Source organism: Mercenaria mercenaria, chromosome 4 (genome assembly GCF_021730395.1).
Source record: "Mercenaria mercenaria strain notata chromosome 4, MADL_Memer_1, whole genome shotgun sequence".
NCBI lineage: Eukaryota > Metazoa > Mollusca > Bivalvia > Venerida > Veneridae > Mercenaria > Mercenaria mercenaria.
This window is the reverse complement of record NC_069364.1, coordinates 29,577,426-29,602,266: the sequence shown is the minus strand read 5'-3', so window position 1 is coordinate 29,602,266 and position 24,841 is coordinate 29,577,426. Positions and strand designations below refer to the sequence as shown.

The following is a 24,841-nucleotide window of genomic DNA, read 5'->3' as shown; positions in this document are numbered from 1 at the left end:
TTCATTTCAGTTTCCATGGCAACCAGGGTAGAATTCAATTCTTTGAACACTTGTGAAAGGGAACTACTCAAGTATCATTCATGTGAAGTTTGGTGTAAATCTGCAAAGTAGCTTTCAAGAAGAAGATTTTTTTAGAAAATGTTGACAGACGGACGACGGACGACGCACGACGGAACAAAGGACGACGGACATTGAGCCGTCACAAAAGCTCACGGAGAGCTAAAATCTCGAAAATTTAGAAGAGAAAGTGAATAATGTGGAAGATGAGATGAATAAGCTATAAAAGATCTAGATACACGTGCGGCTTGAAACGTAGAAATCTTGTAATTAGCAGAGTAGAATCAAATGAATTTGACATTGATAGAGTCAGTCAAGAAGTACGGAATCTAAAGGAGAAAGGTGACAAACTTCGTGAAACTGTATCAAGTTCTGAGGCAAAATCTTTGATGAACAATTTGATTATAGGCGGAATTGCTGAGAAAGAAGACGAGTTACGAGAGGAAACGTTGAAACTATGGAAGACACATTGAACAGACTGTAAAACACTTGGTGTTAAACATGTTCAAAGTTGTCGGAAAGACAAGAAATGTGCTAGCTGTTTTCCATAACAATGAAGAGAAGATGAAAATGAAGGCGTTACGAGACAAGATTATTGTAAAATCTGGATATTATATGCATTATAAGCATGACCAATATCTTGCAGAGGTCGGGGCTCAGTGCAGGACACTTATTCCAATCATGTTGAAGGCACAAACGGACAAACAAGACCGATACATCAAATAGAATAAGTTAATTGTGAACGGCAAAGTTTATACGGAGGGTAAATACGGAAAAGTTGAATAGGTCGTACAGGAAGGTGAACTTGAAGTATGCGTGCGTGCTTGAGTGCGTGCGTGTGTATGTGTATGTGTGTGTGTTTGGAATGGTCATGGATTAACTAGGGATAAAATAGAAAATGAGTGTTTTGAAATGTTTATATATCGGATTAAGACATTGTTTTCTGTTGGAATCATAGACTAACCAAAAAATTGATTTTAAGGGTTATATAAGTCATAATTTCTATACAAAATTTCAAAACAAAAAAGCTAAAAGAAACGGGGCGGGGTTGTATTATATTATAAGAAATGTTTCAAGGGTAATTCGAATATTAAATATCACTCCGATACTATTGTGTGGATGAAGTTAGATAAGATTTTTTTCCTTTCAAAATGATATATATTTTTGCGCCTAATTGTAGTCTTTTTGGTATTCTGGAAGCAGATATTAATGATTGCCGCTTATTAGAATCGGCTATTGTTGCTGGACATTTTAATTCTAGTGTCGGACTAAAGCAATATTATATCGTTTGTTTTTCATTAATGATGATAATTATGTACCAGGCACACCATTATTAAGACACTCTGTAGATTCGATTAATAACGCCCATGGATATGTACGGATATGTAACGGTAGACTTTAAAATGGCGGATCATATACCTTTAAGGTATGAAGGTATTAAATGCATCCGCTACTATTTTCTATATAAAATTAACAACTTATAACATATTTTTATCAAGATTTCTAGCCTTTCACTTCCTACGAGACTACCCTCGTCTTGAAGGTCTGTCTTTAGGCAATCAAAATATACCCAAAAAATATGGGGTTGACCATAATGCAGTGAAACCATGGTCACGTGACTGAGACACGTGATGAAAACGTTAATATTGCGTAGGTAGACATCAGGAAATACCTACTTTCACTTTCATTTTACAAGGCAGCTTCCAATCAACTTTTGAAGCATATAACGTAGCTTAAAATCATCTGCGGACATTCCTTTTTACAATCAAGCATAAGTAAAGCTTATATCTGGCATGAAAATGGCCTTTACTAGGCGGGAAAATTTCACTATATATTAATATGGACTACATTCGAGTGGACCACGGAGGCATATCCGGCTAATTGCCCCCTTCATGCCTATAAGAAATACCAAAGTTTTCAAAATCGTTCTGTTGCAGTCAATTATTGTACGTTAGTCAATTGTCAACAATTTTGCCAACTTTCAGTTTGAAAGAATGGCTACTGTTGGAATTATGCCCCATTCAGACAGACAGTTCACACATGCAAAAAACGTGTCAATGGGCATAGATAATGCCAATTTTTCATTAAATATAGTATCATACGGCCTGACTTATCTTATTTCTATTATTCGTTTGCAAGAAACATCTGGAAGTACACGAAAAATAATCGAGTTCTGTCATTCTTACCTATAATGGTGTCGCTGATGCAAAGCTGAGATGTGGGGAAGCACCTTAAAAATCAGAATTTTGCCTACTTTCCGAAAAAATCTCAGATTTGCCCAAATATGCAAATAATATGCCATGTTAGTCTTGAAATGGTGCTTATTGCTCAATTCTGATCAGAAAGTACCAGTTTTACATCGGTTAAAGCAATTTTCACGAAGTGCGAATTTCTTATTTTAGGTATGAAGGTATTAAATGCATCCGCTACTATTTTCTATATAAAATTAACAACTTATAACATATTTTTATCAAGATTTCTAGCCTTTCACTTCCTGCGAGACTACCCTTGTCTTGAAGGTCTGTCTTTAGGCAATCAAAATATACCCAAAAAATATGGGGTTGACCATAATGCAGTGAAACCATGGTCACGTGACTGAGACACGTGATGAAAACGTTAATATTGCGTAGGTAGACATCAGGAAATACCTACTTTCACTTTCATTTTACAAGGCAGCTTCCAATCAACTTTTGAAGCATATAACGTAGCTTAAAATCATCTGCGGACATTCCTTTTTACAATCAAGCATAAGTAAAGCTTATATCTGGCATGAAAATGGCCTTTACTAGGCGGGAAAATTTCACTATATATTAATATGGACTACATTCGAGTGGACCACGGAGGCATATCCGGCTAATTGCCCCCTTCATGCCTTTAACAGCGAAACTGGATGCAGCTTAATTGACTTCTTATTGTTTAAGCAAGACGATTTTAATCTTACAATGCCTTACACGTACTAAATATTAACGAATTTTCGGACCATGTACCGTTATCATTTTCGGTGGCCTGTGATGGATTAAGAGATCAGTCGGATCAAAAAGTACATAACGGTTACCCATATGTAAAAAGGGATAAAGAAAAGGAGAGATGTTTCGAAGATCACTAATAATCACAATACTGAATTCAGTCGTTAAGAGTAATAATGCAAATGATAAAATGAGCATTAATACGTGTGTAAATCAATTGTAAACATAACAAATAATGCTGCAGCACCATTGTTTATAAAGACAAAGGGGAAACCGAGTGTTGATTTAACTTATAAAGCATACTTATTTAGTGAGAAGGTCAGATTGGCTTGGTGGGAAATGTTATGGCGAAAAAAAAGGAATACACTGCAGCATTGTGTGTCTTTAATGCAATGAAAAGTGCCGAAAATAGAAATACTCTTAATTTAAAATGGAGGGAATATAAATCGTACATAAAAGTAAAGAAAACTAGTTATTTGAAACTTAAAATTAAAGAAATTGAAGCTCTAAGAAAAAGATATCAAACTATGTCTGGAAATATTTCACAAAGAAGAAACTAAAACGGGCGAAAATATAGATGTGAATGAGTGATATACTTATTTTAAAGAGCTATCAGAAGACAATAACATTACTGGTAAATGCCGAGACAGGCGAATTTTGTAACAGACAATTAGATCCTGATGGCGTCATATATGAAGAATTAGACAGAACAATTAGTGCTGAGGAGGTTATGAAAGCAATTAAATCTTTAAAACGGGAAAAGGGATTACTCTATAGACAATATTATAATAGTCAATGAATATTTGCTCGAAGCTGGTGACATATTGCTATGACATATCGTCGATATGTTCAATAAAATATTTGACAGCGGATACTTCCCATATCAGTGGATGGAGGGTCTTATCATTCCACTGTATAAGAAAGGTGATGAAGATGAGACAAATAATTACCGAGGTATCACTTTAATTAGTTGTTTTAAGAAACTGTTTACTTCTGTTTTGTACAGCCGATTAAACCATTGATCCTTAAAAATCAGATTACTAGGTGACAAATTCAGCTATCTATTAAAATGTCCAGCACTTGTTGTTAGAAGAGAAATTTGTATGAAGTCAGGATATTTCTCAAATTTTTATATATGATGAATTAGGAATATGTAATTAGTAAGAGGTGTAATACTGCAGAATATCGGAAGTATGTATCTTTGTAAAAATATCATCCAGAAGTTTAGATGGAACATGTTGATAATGCTAGTAGGAAATGTTTGAATATTGCTGAGTTAATATTTCAGTCTTATGGAAAGTCATACTTTTATATTATTTTCTGTAACAAAGTAATTTGGACTTGCTGACTTATATTACAATCTTTTTGTTAAATCGTATTTGTAGTGTATATTCTTGTTTTAGTGTAACTCTTGTGAACAAAAAAAAATATATCAAATGAAAAATATCAAATGATTTCAATATTTATTTAAGAACTTTATGCTTGTTAAATGTTAATATTTAAGAAAATTCTTTTGAAAGTATAGGCAAACAAGCAAAATATTAGCAGACTCGATTGAATTGGGTCTGTTCATGAGAGGTAATTGAAAACTTGCAACACCCCTCATGCCACCTAGCACCGACTTAAGTGGAATTCTATTATATTGATATTGAATGGACTCGATGACCTCAAAGGACCAGAAAATAAAACAGCACTGAATTCAAGATTTACAGCCGCCACACGACACTAAAAGATTGTTAATAACATTTATAAGAAGATCCTCTTGAGGCATAAAATTCAACCGAGCAATATAATAACAGACTGTGTTCATGAGAAGTAATGGATAATGCAACAACCACCACGCCCCTCATTATGTCATAATATCATGAAACAGTGTGAAAATAACAACTGAAATTGAATACAAATACAATATGGTAGTGTATCGATTGTTCATCGGTATTGAAAACTGTGCATAAAATATATAATACTGAGAAGAAATGGATATATAATAAACGTTCAGTCAAACTGGCCTTGAAAGTCATATGTGACGTTGAATGTACCTCAAAAGAACAGAACAGAAAAGGTTTGCAGCGTCTGATAAAGGGCATGAACAGTTAGCTTTAAGGAAATTTATTGTCTATGGAATACCAAACTTTATTCTACTACTGTACAAGATAAAAGGAGAGGACAGTTAAAGACAAAGACGTTTTTTTCGGTTCGCATTTTTATTTTTGATTTACCTGTGTTAATTTTTGATATAATACATCATTTTAGGTATTCTTATGAAAACAGGAACTTCCTGATTTTTATTGATATCTTGAAATAATGGTCAATATGTCATGAGATACCAATCAATTAATTTTGGAACTCGTAACTCAAAATAACTGTTATTTGTAAATAAACTAAAAGAGGGTCATTAGGCTTTGCAGACGACGCTCACATTATCTTGACCTTTTGACCTTAAATATTACTTTATTTTATTTCTATTATCGTAGAAGAATTGACATTTGTTCTGCTGGATAGATGGCTGCATACAATTGCGGCCATGTAAGCAACCTGGTCGAGTGTCTGTGAACATTAATGATAGGTATTTCATGTGTTTCCGGGTGTTATAACTTCACCTTGAATTCAGTAAATAGCATGTATTTATCACAAAAAATATAGGACAGTTTAAACTATATAACGGTTCTTTATACTTAATAATGACTGTTTAGAAAACTGTCAACATTTGTTTTAGAATTGCTGTCTACAGAACCATTGGGCTATACGAATGTCCCAGTCTATATCGTTCTTTATAGAAGTGAGAACAAATTCTCGCTGCTTTATTTGTCTAAGGCGGCCAAACAATTTCCTTTTAATTTTTTCCATCGCATCCACATTTTCATTTCATTTCATTTCATTTAAAATATGATAATTACCATCTTAAAATGTATAATTTTTGAATTTCTGTTCGAGTTTGTTAATTTTAAGATCTGTATTCGTTAATTGAGAAATTGCGCAGGGGTGGTAGTGTTGGTGGGAGGTAGTCATAAAGTTTTACTGGTATATAAGCAAAGACAGTTAGCGACCAGTTGACTAGCCACTTGGAAATGTATAGATTTCCTCGCCGCTTTTTGCAACTGTATATATTTCGTTTTCAGTGACTGTAAAAATACACACCTGGGGCCGTATTCATAAAGCATCTTAAGTATAAGTATAAGAAATTGATTATTTACTTAAGTATTACTTAGGCAAGATGCTTTATGAATACGGCCCCTGCTGATCAGTGTTTGTCATGACTTGTTGCAATTTCATGTGTTTGAATTTCAGTCATTCTTCATCATTTTGAAACATATTCAACACTTCCTGACCTGCTGACGGCTGCTTTCTTTTGGAAGATGCAATTTTGTTTGGAACTTAGCCTTTTGGCATATCCCTCGAAGTAAAATATTTCTATTTTTTAAAAAAAAAATGGTTTTTGACAGTCTCATTCCTATATTTCTAGACTAAATTGACTTTCTAAACGCTTTGTTTCTAAAGTTATTATGTTAAGCGTTTAACATGTCAGTTAATAAACATTGATCAATATTTTATCATTATATGGAGTTAATAGATTGCAGTTGTTGTTGCACATTTCGTTTACATTTAAAAATACACGGACTTCTTTGCTACTGTCGGTTATTAAACTTGTTTTAGTCACGTAAAAAACTGGATTACAACGACACAAAACCTTTTTTGGTCATGTGACAAAACAAACAACAAAACAACCGCTTCGTGTTCATAAACTTTGTTGTTGACTGTTATAAAATTATTCTTTCTTGTGGAAACTTTAAAATTAAATTTTTTTCTAAAAAAAAAAATCGTGTCTGAAAATTTTAACAACACTTTCCACTTTTATGGAGGACCTGTGGAGAAGCTGGAGCTACTTCAGGCATAGTTAGACATCTGTTCGGTTTCAAATAAGGAACCGGTAGCATTTTTACGGTATGGTAAATTCTTCAAACAAAACGAAGGAAGTTGTCATGTTTACAGATTGAACTATAACAACTATAGAAATTAATATTTTTCAAAGGCCTTAGCAAAACAAATAATTTGAAACTATGTAAATGACGTTATAACACACTAACATGGTTTCCTCCATGGCGAGCCATTTTCTTGATTTGGAAATGCCTTCTTTGGTCTTATTTGAAATTTCTTTCAGTGTTATGAATACCTAGCCAATCCCTTACATATAAAAGCATCTTTAATGAAAGCATTCATTCCTCTGTTAGAATTAGACGAATAAACTTCGTAGTTAGGCTATTATAAACATGAATCACCAGCAACTTGGAAAGTATATAATACTCCAATTATTTCCGATAAATATTTTAACAGAGAAGGAATGTTCAACCATAAATTGAATATGTCTAAGCGTTTGTCCTAATTAAGCAAGCATCTGGCTTCAAGTTTATTATTAATTTCACCTAATTTACTGGTTAGTTTTTGTTCTTTAAAAGTAGAGCCTTATACAATTTATATTCCCTTGGAGATAAAAGTTGAATGCGCCATCAATCATTTTCAATGGACTATTATGAAATATTCATTAGTTACAGCCGAAGATATTTCAGACAGACTGTTTTTTTTTGTTTTTTTTTCAGTTTTCTTATCATTTTCCATTTTGCTGCTGTATATTTTCGAACATAACCACTTACATCGTCTTTTCAGTAGAACGTAAAATGACGTACTTGACTGTTTTATATAGCAGAATTTTTTATCGTAATATAAAAACAAGCCAAAAATTTTTTTTTTTTTCAAATTTGTCTTAAAACTATCTCTCCAATGCTATATTATTTGCTAAGTTTATGTCGATGTCCCTTCAGAGACAAACGATTTAATTATGAACGCAGAACACGTTAAACGTCGTGTTGCATCCGAACTTTTGAGTAAAACAGCATACACGTAAGAAAGATATATATAAAATATATATAAAAAAAACTGTCAGAAAGTATTTTGAATAAATTTGAACAACTTCGCTATCAATACCTTCAGAGAAAAATTGGGGTTATCGTTTTAGATTTTGCTCTTTTTACCGTAGCGCTTCCCCTACCTCCGGTAATAAGAACGACATTTTCATTTTTATTTCGTAAATTTACATAGAGCAGATGCAATATATGTATTAGAAAGCACATATAACGGTATCTTCTCAATGAATAAATAATAGACCGTTGAAAAATGGTTGGTGGCGCATTCGAGCTTATCTAAAAAAGAAAATAAATTGTAATAGGCTCTGATTTTAAAGACGTTTTATGTAGGTCTCACTAAAACAATAAAAACTGGGGGACTATCAGTCCAGTTTGGCAATATAAAGAATGCTTACATACATTAATTTTCGGCATATATTTTATTTCCTTATGTCATTCGTACTAATACTGTTCTTCAGTCTAGTAAAAACGTAGGTGTATAACAGGCAGACAGTAAATTTCTTGGGGCTAACTAAAATTGATTGAATTATTGCGTGCAGCATCTCGCGTCTCAGAGTAAGTATCGAGACAAAACATGAAACCCTATAGCGTTATATAACGCCAACACTATTTGCCTACAACTACATAAAACATTTTTTCTTAGTAAATGTCAAATCTATAGGCTACAAATTGTATCAGTATCGGTAGACAGAAAAGTCATTTCTTTTATTCTTGTTTGATTTGTTCTAATTCATGCCTAAGATACTACACTGACACTGCTTTTGTGGCATTTGACCAGAATTATTGTCATTGTTGACCAGAATTTAGGTCCATATTTTACATTGTACCACAATTTAGTTTACTTTTGACCAGTTTTCAGTTTAAGTTATTCATTTACCAAACTTTCCACTTTTTCTATTTTACTATCACACACAATATATTGATTCTTTTATATGTGCGACACTATAAATGAAGACATAGGAAAAGAAAGGTAAGATAAATCGCAAAAATATAACGACTGCATTTTTGAGACTTAATTTTATTATAGTAGCATATATATCTACGCATTTATTCATTTACAACACAAAAGGCGTGCGTCTCACACCTAAGCGTGTAAGCACCGGAAAAAATGCGGTAAAACCTGTCTGGGCTGCAAGAAGAAAGACATTCAAGATTTTGTATTGCGCCATAGTTTTTGTTAAGGTTTGATTTTCTCAGCTACAAAGACCAAGTAAAATTTGAATTTTCATCCGTATTCAGTGGTCAAAGACAAGAAAACGCTTTCATTTTTATACGCCCAAAGGACGTATTATGTTATGATGCCGGTGTCCGCCTGTCCGTCCGTTAGCAATTTCGTGCCCGCTCTGTAACTCTTGAACCCCTTCAAAGATTTCAAAGAAACTTGACACAAATGTTCACCTCATCAGTACGACGTGCTGAGCACATATTTTGGATTGCTCTCTTCAAGGTCAAGTTCACACTTAGGGGTGTAACTCTTTAACTGCTTGAAGGATTTTAAAGAAACTTGACACAAATATTCACCGCATCGAGACTTCGTGCAGAGTATATGTTCTAATCTAGGTGGCTCGCTTTAAGGTCAAGGTCACACTTACGGGTCAAATGTCAACCTTTGGGCGTATATTGCTCCGCACTGCGGTGCTCTTGTTTACTTTAAAATGATATTTCTAATGACATTTTAAAATATCAAATCTACTTTATTTTATTTTTATCATTCTAGCAGAATTGACACTTGTCTAGCAGGGTACATGACTTCAGTGGCATGCAATTGCGGCCATGTATCATCTTGGTCGAGTGTCTATGAATATAATTGATAGGGTATTCCATGTGTTACTGGTCTATCAAAGAAAATATAGGCCAGTTCAGACTAACGGTTCTTTATACTTCATAATGACAGTGTAGAAAACTGGCACCGTTTGTTTTAGAATTGTTGACTACAGAACCATTAGGGTCTTCACAGAAATATCTGCTGAATTTGACAAAGGCGGACAAAACTTCCCTTTTGATTTTTTATCATATCAAAATTTTCGCTTCATTTCATTTAAAAAAGATTCAATTGTAGTCATCACCTAAAAATGTAATTGTTTAATTTCTGCTCATCTTTTGTTAATCTTAATGTTTTTTTTTTTTTTTTTTTTGTCAAATTGAGAAACTGAGCATGGGTAGGGGTGGGAGTTTACGTACAAAACCGTTTAATATATTTGCTTAGTTTGCGATGATTGCACGCGAAAAGTAACAGGATATGATATTTGATTCACCAAATACCCAGATTAGCTGAAAAGTATGTCACACCACAGTTTCTGTTACCAAGAGTACCCTACTTATCTAACAGGATAACACTTTTTGCTAGTATGTTTGCTGAATCGTGATATAGGTTGAAAATCCGTATCAGGTTGCAGTCGGTGTTAAACAGAGACAGTTATTCAATAGAAATGGCCAAACTGACGCTGCCATACAGCAGTACATCAGTACATATTTAGATGTTAAATTATAGTAAAACTATTAGAGAATGAAGACAAAACAAAAAACATACAGGAACAAGGTTAGACACTGATTTTGAACATTTGATATTCAAAAATAAATATACACTACATAAAAAACTAATTTAATGATGAAATAAAAATATACAATATGCCTCTATAAATTCTGTTAAAATACTGCTTGTATTTCACAAGTAAATATGAACCGGCAGAAAAAAGTCCGTATTGTACCTTTTGTACTGTATGTTGCCGGACTTCTTTTATCTAATAAGCATTTCAAGGTTCTATAAATACCGCACATAAAAACTTCACACAGTGCTATTTTAACACCGACAAAAGTTTAAGATTTTGTTCGATAAAAAAAGAAAAAGAAAAGAAACAGGTGGAGGTATATAATAACAATAATTGTTATAACAATTGCTAGATCTGGGATTTTATATTCGGCTCTCATGGATTTTGCAATGTCGGAACACACTCTTGAGGTCCGATCTGGCAAAATCCACTCAGCATCTCAGATCGAGCTACTATAATACTATAATTATTAAAGTTATCAGACTATTTCATGCTGGCATATCAAAGGTAAAACATATGATATTTGTTCACGAATTAAAATTCTTGAAGAAGAATTTGATTGTACTGATATCAAATGTGAGTTCTGAACGATCCATGGATACAATATCAAAGTTCTATTACATTGTTGCCTAAATGATGAACGCCACTAAATTAAATCCGGTCTTTACTCCATATAACATCCACTGTTTTTATAATGTATTTTCCGACATTTTCTAGCATATCAGATTTTCAGAGACATAATATTTTTTCGCAAAATCACTAATTATAACGCTACTAGAGGAAAAGAAAAAGGGGGGTGTCACCTTTTATATATTTATTGAGAAAGCTACAAGTCATTTAATCAATTCTCTGAATTTTCTTCCTTTTCGCTTTTTTCAATGACTCCTTCCGTGAAATAATTTCCTCCCCAGCCTCTGTCTACCTTGCAATAGGAACATGCCAATTACACATACATACTGAAACGCGACATACGATGTTACTAAGTATTGTGAAAAGGTAAGGAAAAAGTAAGAAAGCTAAGGACTATTTATACTTGGTCTAGGACTTCTTATGACCTGCGTAGGATTGCATTTGATTTGGTAGTGATCAGCATAAAGCAGGGATCACTGTATAAAACGCAGTAAGACTTCTGGATAGAGGGACTTACGTCTGGGTGTCAGCTTTGTCTAAATATTGGTGATGGGTTAACGTTTTACTAACTTCTGCGACCTTTTCATTTTTTTGGCATTTGTACTATGAAAAGTTGTGTCTTTTGTTGGTTGGAAAATGCTTGCATATTAATACAAATAATAATACAATGTAATGATAAAAAATTATCAAACTTTAAAGACTAGTCACAGAATAAATGTATTCTTTTGTATTTCAATGATTGTAATTATATATGAGCCGCGGCATGTGAAAACTAACATAGTGGGTTTGCGACCAGCATGGATCCAGACCAGCCTGCGCGGATGCTATGTTAGTTTTCTCATGGCACGGCTCATATGATTTGCATAAAATGAATAAAAGAGAGGATTTTTTTTTCAGTGTGAAATATCTTTCATGAGTGGCATAGCCATGAGTAAAATGTAAGATATGGTGTTCATGCGTGAAAGATATTTTGACCTTACATGTAAAACAAACAAATGTTCTTTTTATTTCATGTTTTTAAATTTGCCGATTTTATAGCTTCTTACCAGTGAAAATATATTTGGTATTTTTTACTGTGCGAATACCACATATATATTTCACTCTAATATTTCGGTAGTTCACTTAAAAAAGTAATAAAAAGTAATATATCTATGTTCTTAAAACTATACTGAAAACGAATGTCTGAATAAGGTTTGCCAATACATTAACTCAGGAATGGCTTAAGGCCTATGCTATTTTGAAATTATGAATTAGGTGGGTGGGGTACATGATATCATTTCTAATTAATTTCGAAGTTACTGTAAAACAAACGTTATTCCAATGTGACAATACATCAAAACCATGAAGTGCTGAACTCTCACATTAATTTAAAAAGTAAAGTGGGAAAAGTTATCAGTATGTTCGTGTCACAATTTTCGGGGTAAGTATTCTATGTCATCGTGCATAACTGCGAAAAACTATAACATACATAATAAAGCTAAACTATCCGTGTAAATGAGCTGAGAGCTATTTTTCTATTTCCGTTTATTACTTTTCTAAAAAACACATTACAATTTACCCGGTGTTGGCAAAATTTGTCATTTTTGTGCACATGCCTTTACACATTAAAGAAGTCCGAACTATAGGTATGGTGTGCGAGAGGGGCCTGTTTACAGGAATTGTACTGCTCATATATATATGAATTTTATAGGTAGATAAAATTATTTATGTCGTTGTTGTACATTTGGAGCAAATCGGTCCTATTCTGAAATATGTTAATTTATATACTACGGTAAAAGCCAATCAATGAATTCCTTTTATACCATTAAACCAATCGTGAAACGGCATCTTCCTTCTTCGTCAGCATTCAAGAGTGAATAGCACACTTCTTTCTTTAATTTTATTTTGGCTAATTTAAATAGCAGTATTAATTTTGTAATAATATTATTTATTTAACAGGTATGTCTACAATGACATCGAGATTCTAACTTAGAAAGCTGCATTTTCAAGTACTGAATTTTTCACTTTGGTTAAAAGAGTTTTTTTTTTCACAATATAATGACTGACTCAGGAAGGTAATAAAATCCATTGACCTAAGAATGTACAACCTACTAACTTCAGAGTTTGTTTAAAATTATATTGTAACACGTTGCTTTATTAGTGAAAATAAACTAAACTCTATGATAAAAATCGAATAAATCTTTCGACATGTTAGACAGTGAGAAAGCAAAATATCGTAGTATTATTTAGCATGGATGATTTGAACTGTGAATATATACTTTTTACACTTAACATTTAATTCCACGAGTAACAACATATACATATATATTTACCTTAACCTTATACAATAGGAATATATTTGTTTTACCTGTAAGATTTAAGCAAACCCCTCGTGAACAAATAATGCATGTGGCGTTCACTGTTGATATATAATTGTAATATTATATTTTGACGTTACACTGAAACAAACAAACCCTTTTTGCATATTCATTTGTATAAAACAAACAAACAAAAACAGGAACAATGTTTATTTTGTTTGATTGTGAGTAACACCGAAAAGACACATTGAACTTTTTCCAGGTTTTGTTGGTGGTGAAAGGCTCCAGGGGTCCCTCCAGACATTTTTTGAGGCTAAGACTAGTACCTAGATCGAGACACTACCCTCAGTTGGATGGCTTCCTTACGTGAAAAGTTTCACACCTCAAGTGGGTTTTTGATCCCACGTCGGTGATGGGCGAGGAATTCGAAGCCAGCGACCATGACCATCAAGTTTTTCTTTTGCAAGTATAAAACATAAATATTCAATTAAATTTCGTAAACATAACTGACAATGACATTTACCACGTCGGAAGTTACAAATGGTTTGCCGAATACACCATACTTTTAAATACAGAAGTTTACACACCATGTGGGTCGGAAAGCACGAAATTTACGTTCTTGAACGTATATGTGAATAGTTACTTTTGAAATGTAAACAAAGGCATAAAAGTAACTGTTTTCATGTTCGTGGTAAGGATCGACTTGTGATTGTCAATGTTCCCGATACGGAATATATATGAATGTATAAACACGAGCCGTTTCATCTTACAATACTTACAAGAACATAGTAAGCGGTTGTTTATTTATTGTATTTATGTTCTAGTAACCTTTGACACTGATTTCGAGGACAGACCGGGTTTGTGACATATACATGTCTGTTGTTGGGCTAGAAAAAGATAGATCCAAAATTTATACTAAAAGCTATATTGCATAAATGTTTCGTTATTTCTGTGCATACAATTCGGTTGTTTGAAGTTTAGAATCTCAGAAAATTACAGGAAATGAAACATGTCTTTGAAAAAGTACCGATCTTTCATCATTTGTTTGGTTGGCGCATGATTACAAATTTAATGTTAGTAGGCCGTGATGTCCATGAAGCCGTGTAAAGTGATAATTTTGATGACACGTTGGTTTTATTTTGTAATTGTGAGTGATCATTTAGTGATCAGAAAGATCGGACAGTGGGATGTTATAAAAAAGTGATGTTTTATTTAGATTAGAAAGTCAATCGTACTCTACAATAAGGAAATCTAAGGTAAAATACTCCTTTTATTTCGTTCACTGAAGAAAACATGGCGGACACAGTTTTGTAAAAGAGCGGTGCACGTGTGATTCGTGTAACATAGTTTAACGGCGTTTTCTTATAAAGCTAACGCTCAGCTCATTTACACTGAAATATCCTTGATTGAAGAATATAATATTTTATAATATATATGAGAGACTTACGTACCAAATACTTACCCCAAAATTTTCTATGCATTTTCTTCTAGTGAAACTGTTGGACATGTTTTTGAGTGTCATTGATACTTTATAATTTATTCGGAGATACATTTTCTTATAATTATTAGTTTCTTTTTGATCCCCGTGCATTCCTCGCGTTGTTACGACAATCTCAGTTTTACATACGAATTTTGCATTGTCGAAATAGCATAGTCCTTAAGTTCTTGTCAATATAAAGTACAGTATCAGAATGACTTCATAAAGTACTTTGGAGGAAGTAGGGTAGTAGGTTGTGGCAGTTTTTTTTACAGATTTAAGCGAATATTTCATCATATGTCAGATATTACCTTAATAAATAAAAATGTAATTCATTTTTGTTGGAACCTTTTTTGGCCTGTAATTCCGTACACAGCAGATGAGTACACCATAAAATAAAGGTACACGATATTTTACAAACCCATCATCGTTAAAAATTGCGCATAAACTTGTCAAAATGGCAATTTAAAGTGCAAATAATGATTTATTTTTAATCTATTTTCTCTGATTCTGTCACAAGTCATGTGTTTTATTAATGCGACATTTATTATAACTTTGGGATAAACGCCATTTGACGCTTTTGTAATGCAACATAAATCAGCACTTTGCATTGTGTAGGCTGCGTTTTTAGAACGTGGCTTTCCCTGTTGGATATTCTTCCTTGTTTTTTTTTTGTTTGTTTGTTGTTGTTTTTTTTTTTTTTTTTGTATCATATGTTTAATACCGATGGTTATTAGCTGCTGGCTTATGATAGAATATTACCTAAGCAAAGAAGATGTAAAATTTTGCAAAGTATGGTTGTATTCACCACGAAATTAACATTTTATGTGCAAAATATATACATGTACAGTATGCAAACGGTATTATAGACCGCCTCGGTACCCTAGTGGTAGGGCGCCCGCTTCGAGTGCGGGAGGTCGTTGATTCGATCCCAGACCGCGTCATACAAAAGACGTAAAAATGGTACTAGTAGCTTCCTTGCTTGGTGCTCAGCACTAAGAGGATAGTGCTAGGACTGGTCAGCCCGATGTCAATATAATGTGACTGGATGGTGTATCTTGTCACGTGTCTAACGGCGTGATATTCCAGTGAGGCAGCACTATAAAATTGGGCATTGTGCTCACTGCTACAACTGGACCCCCGTTGTTTATGACCGGAAAAATGTTGAAAAAGACGTTAAACCCGGAAACACACGCACGCTCGTGCAACGAAATAAAACGAGTATTTTACCTTAGATTTTCTTATTGTATAATACGATTCAATTTCTAATCTAAATAAAGCATCACTTTTTTATAACTTCCCACTGTCCGATCTTTCTGATCAATTAACGATCTCTCACAATTACGAAATAAATCCAAAGTGTCATCAAAATTATCACTTTACACAGCTTCATGGACATCACGGCCTACTAACATAAAATTTTTAAACATGCGCCGTCCAAACAAGCAATGAAAGATCGGGACTGTTTCAAATGTTATGTTTTGTTTCCTTTAATTTTCTGATACTCGGACTTAAAACAACCTAATTGTATGCAAAGAAATAACGAAGTATCTATGCAATATAGCTTTCAGTATAAATTTCGGACCTATCTTTTTCCAGCCCAACAACATACATCCATGTGTCACAAACCCGACTTGTCCCCGAAATCAGTGTCAAAGGTCATTAAAACATTATGCAATAAATAAACAATCGCTAAGTCCCGTAAGAAGAAACGGCTCGTGTTTATACATTCCGTATCGGGAACATCGAAAAAGCACAGTTTGATCTTTTGCACGGAAATGAAAACAGTTACTTTGATTCATTTGTTTACATATCAAACATGTGGATTCACATGTACGTACAAGAACGTAAATTTCGTGCATTCCGACCCTCGTGGTGTGTAAACTTTTGTAATACAAAGTATAGGCATTGTACCTAATTTAAAGAATATTTAAAAAATGAAATAAAAAAGTAAATATTGTCATATATGATGCCATTGCATGATACAACAACTTTTATTTTCAATGTTCTGTCATCAGTAATGGAATAATGTACAAAAGATGATCAACAACAAATAGTCCTACCTGTGTAAAGGGAAGGTAACTGTGTAACTAAATACTGGTTACTTAAGACAGTACTAGTTATCTCCCTTATTAATTTGCATATAAAGTGTCAGAATAGACCCTAAATTGACCTATGGTCTGTTTCATGTAGCAATCAAAGAAAACACTGATGTTCTTGAATATTAATTTAATTCTGTTTTAATATATGAAATATAATGATTTATATAATGTTTTATGAAAATAGTACAAGTATGTTAATAAAGTGATAAGTATGTGGTATTGCACTTTGTTGACAGTAAAAAAATATGAATTCTATAAAAATGGACATTTTCATGAGAAAAAGAACATATAGCTACAATTCATTAAAAACATAAGATCATAAAAAATAAGCCAACCAATTTCTAGGAAAAGGCAACTTCATAGTAACAGAGAAAATCAAAAAGTACTGGAAAAGAGATCAAATGTTGCCTTGTAGTACTACTTCTTAATGTTTGAATAATGCCAGTTCAAATCAAAATACAACATTATTGGAAACTTTTATGAGTTTTTTATAAGTTTTATGAAGGCTGCTAAAGACCAGTAGCCTGTAATGTGATATAAAATCTGAAATACAAAACGTTTGACTAGTACAGTGGTGACATCACTTTTAAAGTAACCAAGTCATTATCAAAGTTGACAGGGAACTTAAGGAAATTAACCTGCAAAGTTTCGTGAAGACTAATTAATAATATATTGTCCAGACAAACAAATCAGGACAGGCACAGACACAGCATTTGGACAACTAAGTCTTCATTTCCGTAAACTCGCACAACAAAAAGTAATGACAATATAAAATACTGAAAACATACTCATGACAAGAACAAAAGGGCCAACATTTCTGAGTCATAGAACTTTCTGATCTTATGATGCTTAATGAGGTAACATGTTACACAAAATATTGCTATGGTAAGAAAAGGGCAATAATTATGAAAAATGCCAAATGCAGTTATGTAACTAGTGCATTTAATGTCAGATTATTACAGTTTGCAATTGTAAGAAGTTTAATACATTTTTCATTAACAAAGTGGAAGGTGTTTTAGGTATTTTTATCACAAAACATGTCTCCAACCTATGTATACCTTTATGCTATGATGGCTATTTTGTGCAGCAAAATGGAAAGTGTCGCTGATATGCAAAAATATACTTGGTACTGATCACTCCTGTGAAGTTTCATCAAAATCTGTTAAGTAGTTTTGACCTGTGAAAGCTGACAAGATTTTTCTACTTTTAGCTCTGGCTGCAATTTAGTGCATCGAAACGAAACGTGCAATCGATATGCACAACACTATCCTTGGTACTGATCATTCCTATGAAGTTTTATCAAAATCTGGCCAGCAACTTGTCCTCTTAAAGCCAGACAGGCTTAATGCGGATAGACGAGAAGGCATAAACAATACCTCTCCCCACCTTTAGATGAGACATAATTCCGAGATAAAATCTTACATACAACACTTTACAAAATCAGGATGCTAAAAAATGGATGTGCAATACCTCTACCTATCCTTCAGTGAAACGAAAAAGGACAAAACACAAGTAATATGGAGGAGTTATGGGTCATGACATGTACGATAAACAAATGTTTTAAGACTGAAGTAAATGCATTGAATAGTTCAAAAATTTACATTAGCGTTTTAGTTCAATATAAACTTTGTCACACTAAAATGATATTGCAATTATAATGACCAATCACTTTTTAGATTAATGAAGGAGAAAAACAATTTATGCCAACTTTAAACTTACAACTTTAAAAACGAAAATTATCAAACGTTTTACTGTGGTATTGCATGAAATTAAATTTTGTCACCATACAAATAATTAATGATTTTAATAATACTGATAACTATGATCTTAAGTTTGATTTGTGAACATACTGTGCTATAAACTGAGACAAAACAGTACTGATACACTACAAGACACAGTATTTTGAAAATTATAACAGTGTAATGTTTATATATTCTCAAAGTTTCTGAATCACATTTACATGCAGTTGGACAGGACTTGTTGCTCTCTACATATGCGTCCTACAATAACAGCAAATATGTAACAAAATTGATTCAGAAGGTTCCTCTATACTAAACTGTGCAAGCTGCAGACACTGATCTTGAACAATAGCTGAACGGTGACACTGAAGATTTCACAGGTATATATCTGAAGAAAGAAATGCATAATGTAGTAACTCTGTATTCGAGGTGTCTGCAGCTCTTTAATATTCAAAATATGTATATTTCTGAATAACAGGTAGAATAAAAGTGTTACTGGATTAATAAAACTTCAACATATCTTATGCATAAGACCCATTTTAGTAGAATATATCAAGAGGCCAATAGTGACCCTAAGTCACTCACTTGACCTTACTATTTGACCTAAAATATATGTATGTCACACTATGTATTTTAGAATATTATGATGGCAGGCTATATTTTATTCTATATCTTAAATACTTTGAAAATAACACACCTTAAACTTGACATTTCATAAGTTATATCTTACATTCATCTTTTTAAGCTTATAACAATAGAATTGTGTTTACCTTTTTAATTAATTTCAGGAGGAAAATGTAAGATATTTGGAAAGTTACATTCATAAGTCTGTAATTAGTTGGTACTGTATAATTTCTTTTTGTAAGTGTAAAGTTTATATATCATACTTGACGCTTGGTCTCATGTGAAACAAACTTTACACAAGCCTCTTGAAGTGATATATGCCAAATCAATAACTGAATTACATTGTAACTCTTTGAATATTGTAAACAATTACCTGAAGGTATAAATATCTGTGTTTAATTAAATCATACAGATCAACATTGGCATTCTCATCATATGAATCCACAGAACATTTTACACTGAAATAAAGAAACAACTTTCTACAAATTCTGAACTTCCATTACTGAAATTTACAGACTTTACATTAAATTAGGACTCTAATCCATTGAAAACATCAAGTGGCAGATATCAAGAAAACATTGCATTAAAGATATTTAAACAAAATGGTTATTGCTATAGTGTGTTTAAAAGCTTTGAAACATGGTTAGTGGCCGATAATAGAAGTTCTTTTATCTCTGTATCATATGAAAGGCTAAAAGTTAAGGAGTCTGAATAGATATCTTTACCTAAGTCAAAATTTCTTGATTCAAAATGGTTGGCTGTACAATCCTTCATGAAACTTCATAAAATCATTTTAATTACATTTACAATGTGTATCTGTAAAATGTTTATGGGAATGTAATTTTAATAACTGGCATTATATTACCTTTGACATGTTAAACTTGTTAAAGAGTATCATTTGTACATCATTGTACCATCAGACCATCTTTCACTTCTGTCAACCTGACTAGACATGCTGGACACCCTGAAATATATAAATGATAAAATCTGTGAAAAGACTCATCATGCAAAAACCATAACACCATCTTTATAAAATCACCTTAACCTAAAAATAAATATCATTATTTCAAATTATTATTGTCCATAAAAGTATAATGTATCCCATCCATAATCATTACATAACTCCTTATGTAATTTACCAGTTCATAGTTTGGAATGGCTTCCAGTCTAAATCCAGAAGTTGGAAGAAAAACAAATTATGAAAGTTTATTTATGGTGTCATTTAAAAGAATGACCTGCCTGTTAATTGTCAACTGTTTGCTCTTTTTAATATTGATAGGCAATTGCATTTTATCAAATGCTGTCTAATATATATATCAACTGTCAATAGTTTACAAGTGTTAATTAGATGTCACTGAATTGTGTACTTGTTTCAACATCATAAAGAGAGATAAAACTACATGTAAATTGTAAAACATTGTATGAGATACCCTTCCAACCTATATAAATTGTCTTTAAAAAGAAATTACATAGTAGTATTATCTATCTAACTTTTCAAGCTTCTGCAGCCACTTTAATGTGTCATCTGTTCGCTTGTACTTCTGTCTGAAATGAGGTAATTATAATATTTCAGTAACTTATAATTATAAATATATTATGTTATTCTTTTCCTACAATTTGCAACAGTTTATTTTGAAAATTCATTTTATCTCAATTACATTCTGTTCTGACGACAGCTAAAATACATAGAACAGACTATAAGCTATTATAAGGTCCAAGGTCACCCTAAAAGGAAAAATCGGTAAACTTAGGCCCAGTTAATCACAGATGCTTTAAATAAGCTGTCATTTCACACAATAATTTGCTATATGGTTATGTATCTACAAACAAAAAAACAAGAAAAAACAAATTAATAGAAAGAGCATTTTTGGGCAATTTAAAAAGCGACAATGAAAGTGAAAGTAGAAAGTCAATATTTTCTTATCGACTTTTCTTTCATAATTTCCATTTAAAGCGTAACAGTTTACTTTCATACTGTATTGAATAATCCATAAACATTATACTTACCGTTTAAATGCATGAAAAATCCTCATGGTACCCGTAAACTTATAATTTGTTGATAACCTCTCAGTTTTCGGCCGATTTCACGTGAAAATACGAAACCGGTGTTGACATAAATGTTCTACTTCCGGCGGTATTCGATTGCGTAAATCGGCTCTAGTACTATGTCTACAAAGTATGATGTATTGGACAAACCATTTGTAATTTCTGACGGTAAATGGCATTGAGAGTATCATTTATATTGAATATTTAACTTTTACAATTTTAAATACTTGTAAAAGAAACGGAGACAGAATTGATTACATGATATGAAAATCAGCGTGAGAATTTCACAATGGTTAATATTTCAAACGTTGCTTCTATAATTGCCTCCTTGACCGGATGGTTAAGGTCGCTGACTCCAAATTACTTGCCCATCACCGACGTGTGATCGAAACTTCACTTCAGGTTTAAAAGTCTTCGTGTAAGGAATGCACCAAGCTGAATCACTGAACGTCAGTGTCTCTATCTAGCTGCTCGCCTGAGTCGTAGCGGCACCTAAAGTCTTGGGAAAATCGCCATATGACGTTAATTGTGTCGTTTCGGTGTTTCAGCAAAATAAAATAGATTGTAATAAACATTGTACCCGTTTTTTTGTTTGTTTCTTTCTTTTTTATATATAAATGAATATGCAAATGGTATTTGTTTGTTTCAGTTTTAACGTCAAAATATATCGATGTAACTCATTGCAGAGTTGGAGCGGTCGTCTGCGCATGCCCGAAAATGATTATCAATTGCAGCGCGTCCGCACGCATTTAGTGTATAATTGCTAGTTCTGCACGTTACGCAGTATAGTGCAGAATGAATGTCTCAACGTTATTGTAGTACACTGAGCGGTTAAGTGAAGTGTGAAGTCACATGACTTCATACGGAACGTTTTGGTTTTATTGGAGGGAAAATCCAGTTCTAGGCTTGACTTCGGCTACGTTACACGTACTTTTCAACATGGACGAAGGAGCAATGGAGGCGATGATACAAGAAAAAGTGCAGTCAGCACTGAAGGCAAATAATGAAGATTTATTGAAGAACATTGGAAGAATGATGGAAAAGATAAGTTCACCTTCAATTGTGTCTGTTAATAGCACTGAAATACCAAAATTTAAACGTAAGAGCAATGATGAACAGTTCAAACATAATTCAAAAGTTATGACGAAGTTAGAACATATTGGGAGTCACATCAGCTCAGGCAATATTGAAAAAGCGAAAGAATCTCTCATTGAAGGTAAATATCTTGCATTATAAATAAGGTCAACTATGTATACAAAAACGTATAGATTTTTACGATAGGTTACGTAAGGTAAACCGATAATCTTTACCTGTGTGTATCTATCTGCTCACGTTAACAAGTGTATATACTTCACGTATTTATTTCAATAATTTTAGCTAAAGACATTGTGAAAAGGAGACAGAAACTGATACAGCTAGCAGATTCGTCGTCTTTAGGCTGGCGGGTTGTCGCAGAATATGAGACAAACCCAATAGCGTCTGACAGTGAAGACGAGAAAAGGATTTTCAAGGCGGAAGCCAGGGCTACAAGAAAAGTAAAATCTGAAAAAAGCAAATCACAAGTGAGGCACAGAAGCTGGCCCTATACTTACAAGAGACCCTCACAGGCTTCAAAGTCGCCATTGGCACCCGGGACTCAGCGTTACGGGCAGACGAATGCTTCCGGCCAACGTACCCGGCACGGTCTATGTTTCTCTTGCGGAAACTAGGACATTGGAATTGGAATGTCCACAGAATAAGCTTCTAATATAAGATAGTACTTGTATTAGTTCTGTTGCATGTACTGAAGATGTATTAATGAGTTATTTAGACAATTCTATATCAGATACAAAATTCAGTAGCAAATGTTCACAGGTAGAACATAAATCAGATTGCAGTGACACATTTATTGCACAAAAAACAAATTCTACCGTTTCACCGGTTGGTAGTTTGAAAAGATGTATTAATAAGTGGAAAGAAATTTCACAAGACATGTATATATTAGATGTCATAGAAAATGGATATAAGCTTCCGCTTAAGTCCGTACCACCGCAAGTACATTTGCAAAATAACAAATCAGCGAGAGAAAATCCAGAATTTGTAAATTCCGAAATAGAAAGTTTACTTGTTAAGGGCGTAATTTCAGAGGTGTACGAAAAACCTTTTATTATAAACCCACTAACAGTAGCATATAACAGAGCAGGTAAACCTAGATTAGTACTTGACTGCAGGCACATCAATCCATTTTTGCATGTCTTTAGCGTTAAGTTTGAAGATATTCGTATAGCACAACATATGTTTGATAAATACACGTATGCTTTCGTTTTTGATCTCAAAAGTGCATATCATCACATTAGCATAAATTTAAAACATACGATGTACCTGGGATTCGCCTGGCCAACATATGAAGGAACAAAATATTATGTTTTCAATTCTCTTCCTTTTGGTATTGCCACAGCAGGTCATATATTTACAAAAACACTAAAATGTGTAATAAAATACTGGAGGACCATAGGTCATAGAGTTATCATGTTCTTGGATGATGGTATAGGTGGTGACAGAAATTTTGAGAGGGCCGTAGAATCAAGTAGATTTGTTAGAAAAAATCTATGTGAGCTAGGGTTTTTAATAGCTGAAGACAAATGTAGTTGGTTCCCATCACGAATGGTTACCTGGCTGGGTCATGTATTGAATTATAATGAAAACATGTTGTTTGTCACAGAAGAGCGTATTAAACGCATAGAAGTTTCATTAGACTCTCTAAAATTTCAGACTTCATCTGACAGGACGCATTTCGTACCAGTTAGATTTTTAGCTAGCATAGTAGGTCAAATAATATCACTTTTAAGTGTATTAGGCACAGTCGTATGTCGTAAAACAAGATACTTGCATAAGTGTATAGATTCACGTAGAAGCTGGAATTCTACCGTGTTGATTGATCAAAAAGCGTTAGGTGAGTTAAACTTTTGACGTCAAAATGTTCGGCTCATGAACAACGCCGGCAGGGTTATGAAAGAAAACGTTTCAGTAGATTTTAAGATGTTCACGGACGCAAGTGCACATGGCTATGGCGGGTTTATTGAAGTATGTGAAGTAAGTCAAAATGATATAGTTACTAGTGATTCTGGGTCATTTCATAATGAAAGCAGGAAAGTTCAGTCTTTCGAAGAAGACATTTTAATTCAGAATAGACAAAGTGCTTTGTTTACTACTCTAACAGAACCAAATAATGAATTATACTTAGTTCAAGAGTATTCAAAATTAATGTCCTCTGAAACAGAGTTTAAGTTAGAGGGACTCCCGGAAGTGACTCCTATCAAGTTCCCAGAAGTGGACTTGAGGACAGAGAGGTTGTCGAAGGAAAATCAGTTTAAGTCCCCGGAAGTGGACTTCAGGTCAGAGAGGCTCCCGGAAGTGAGTCTGTTCAAGTCCCCGGAAGTGGATTTGAGGTTAGAT

At 33.3% G+C, this 24,841-nt stretch overlaps 2 protein-coding genes across 2 annotated transcripts in view; one reads left to right on the top strand and one right to left on the bottom strand.

Moving 5' to 3' along the window:
- The window catches only part of LOC123551357 (venom nerve growth factor-like), an 88,853-nt gene that overhangs the window by 24,459 nt on the left and 39,553 nt on the right, over positions 1–24,841 (bottom strand). The gene's annotated exons all lie outside the window — the stretch shown is intronic.
- LOC123550494 (uncharacterized) lies at positions 22,171–23,115 on the top strand. Its single transcript, XM_053542112.1, has 2 exons — positions 22,171–22,622; positions 22,784–23,115. Exons 1-2 carry the CDS (start codon positions 22,259–22,261, stop codon positions 23,113–23,115), a joined length of 696 nt encoding a protein of 231 aa, XP_053398087.1. The 5' UTR covers positions 22,171–22,258.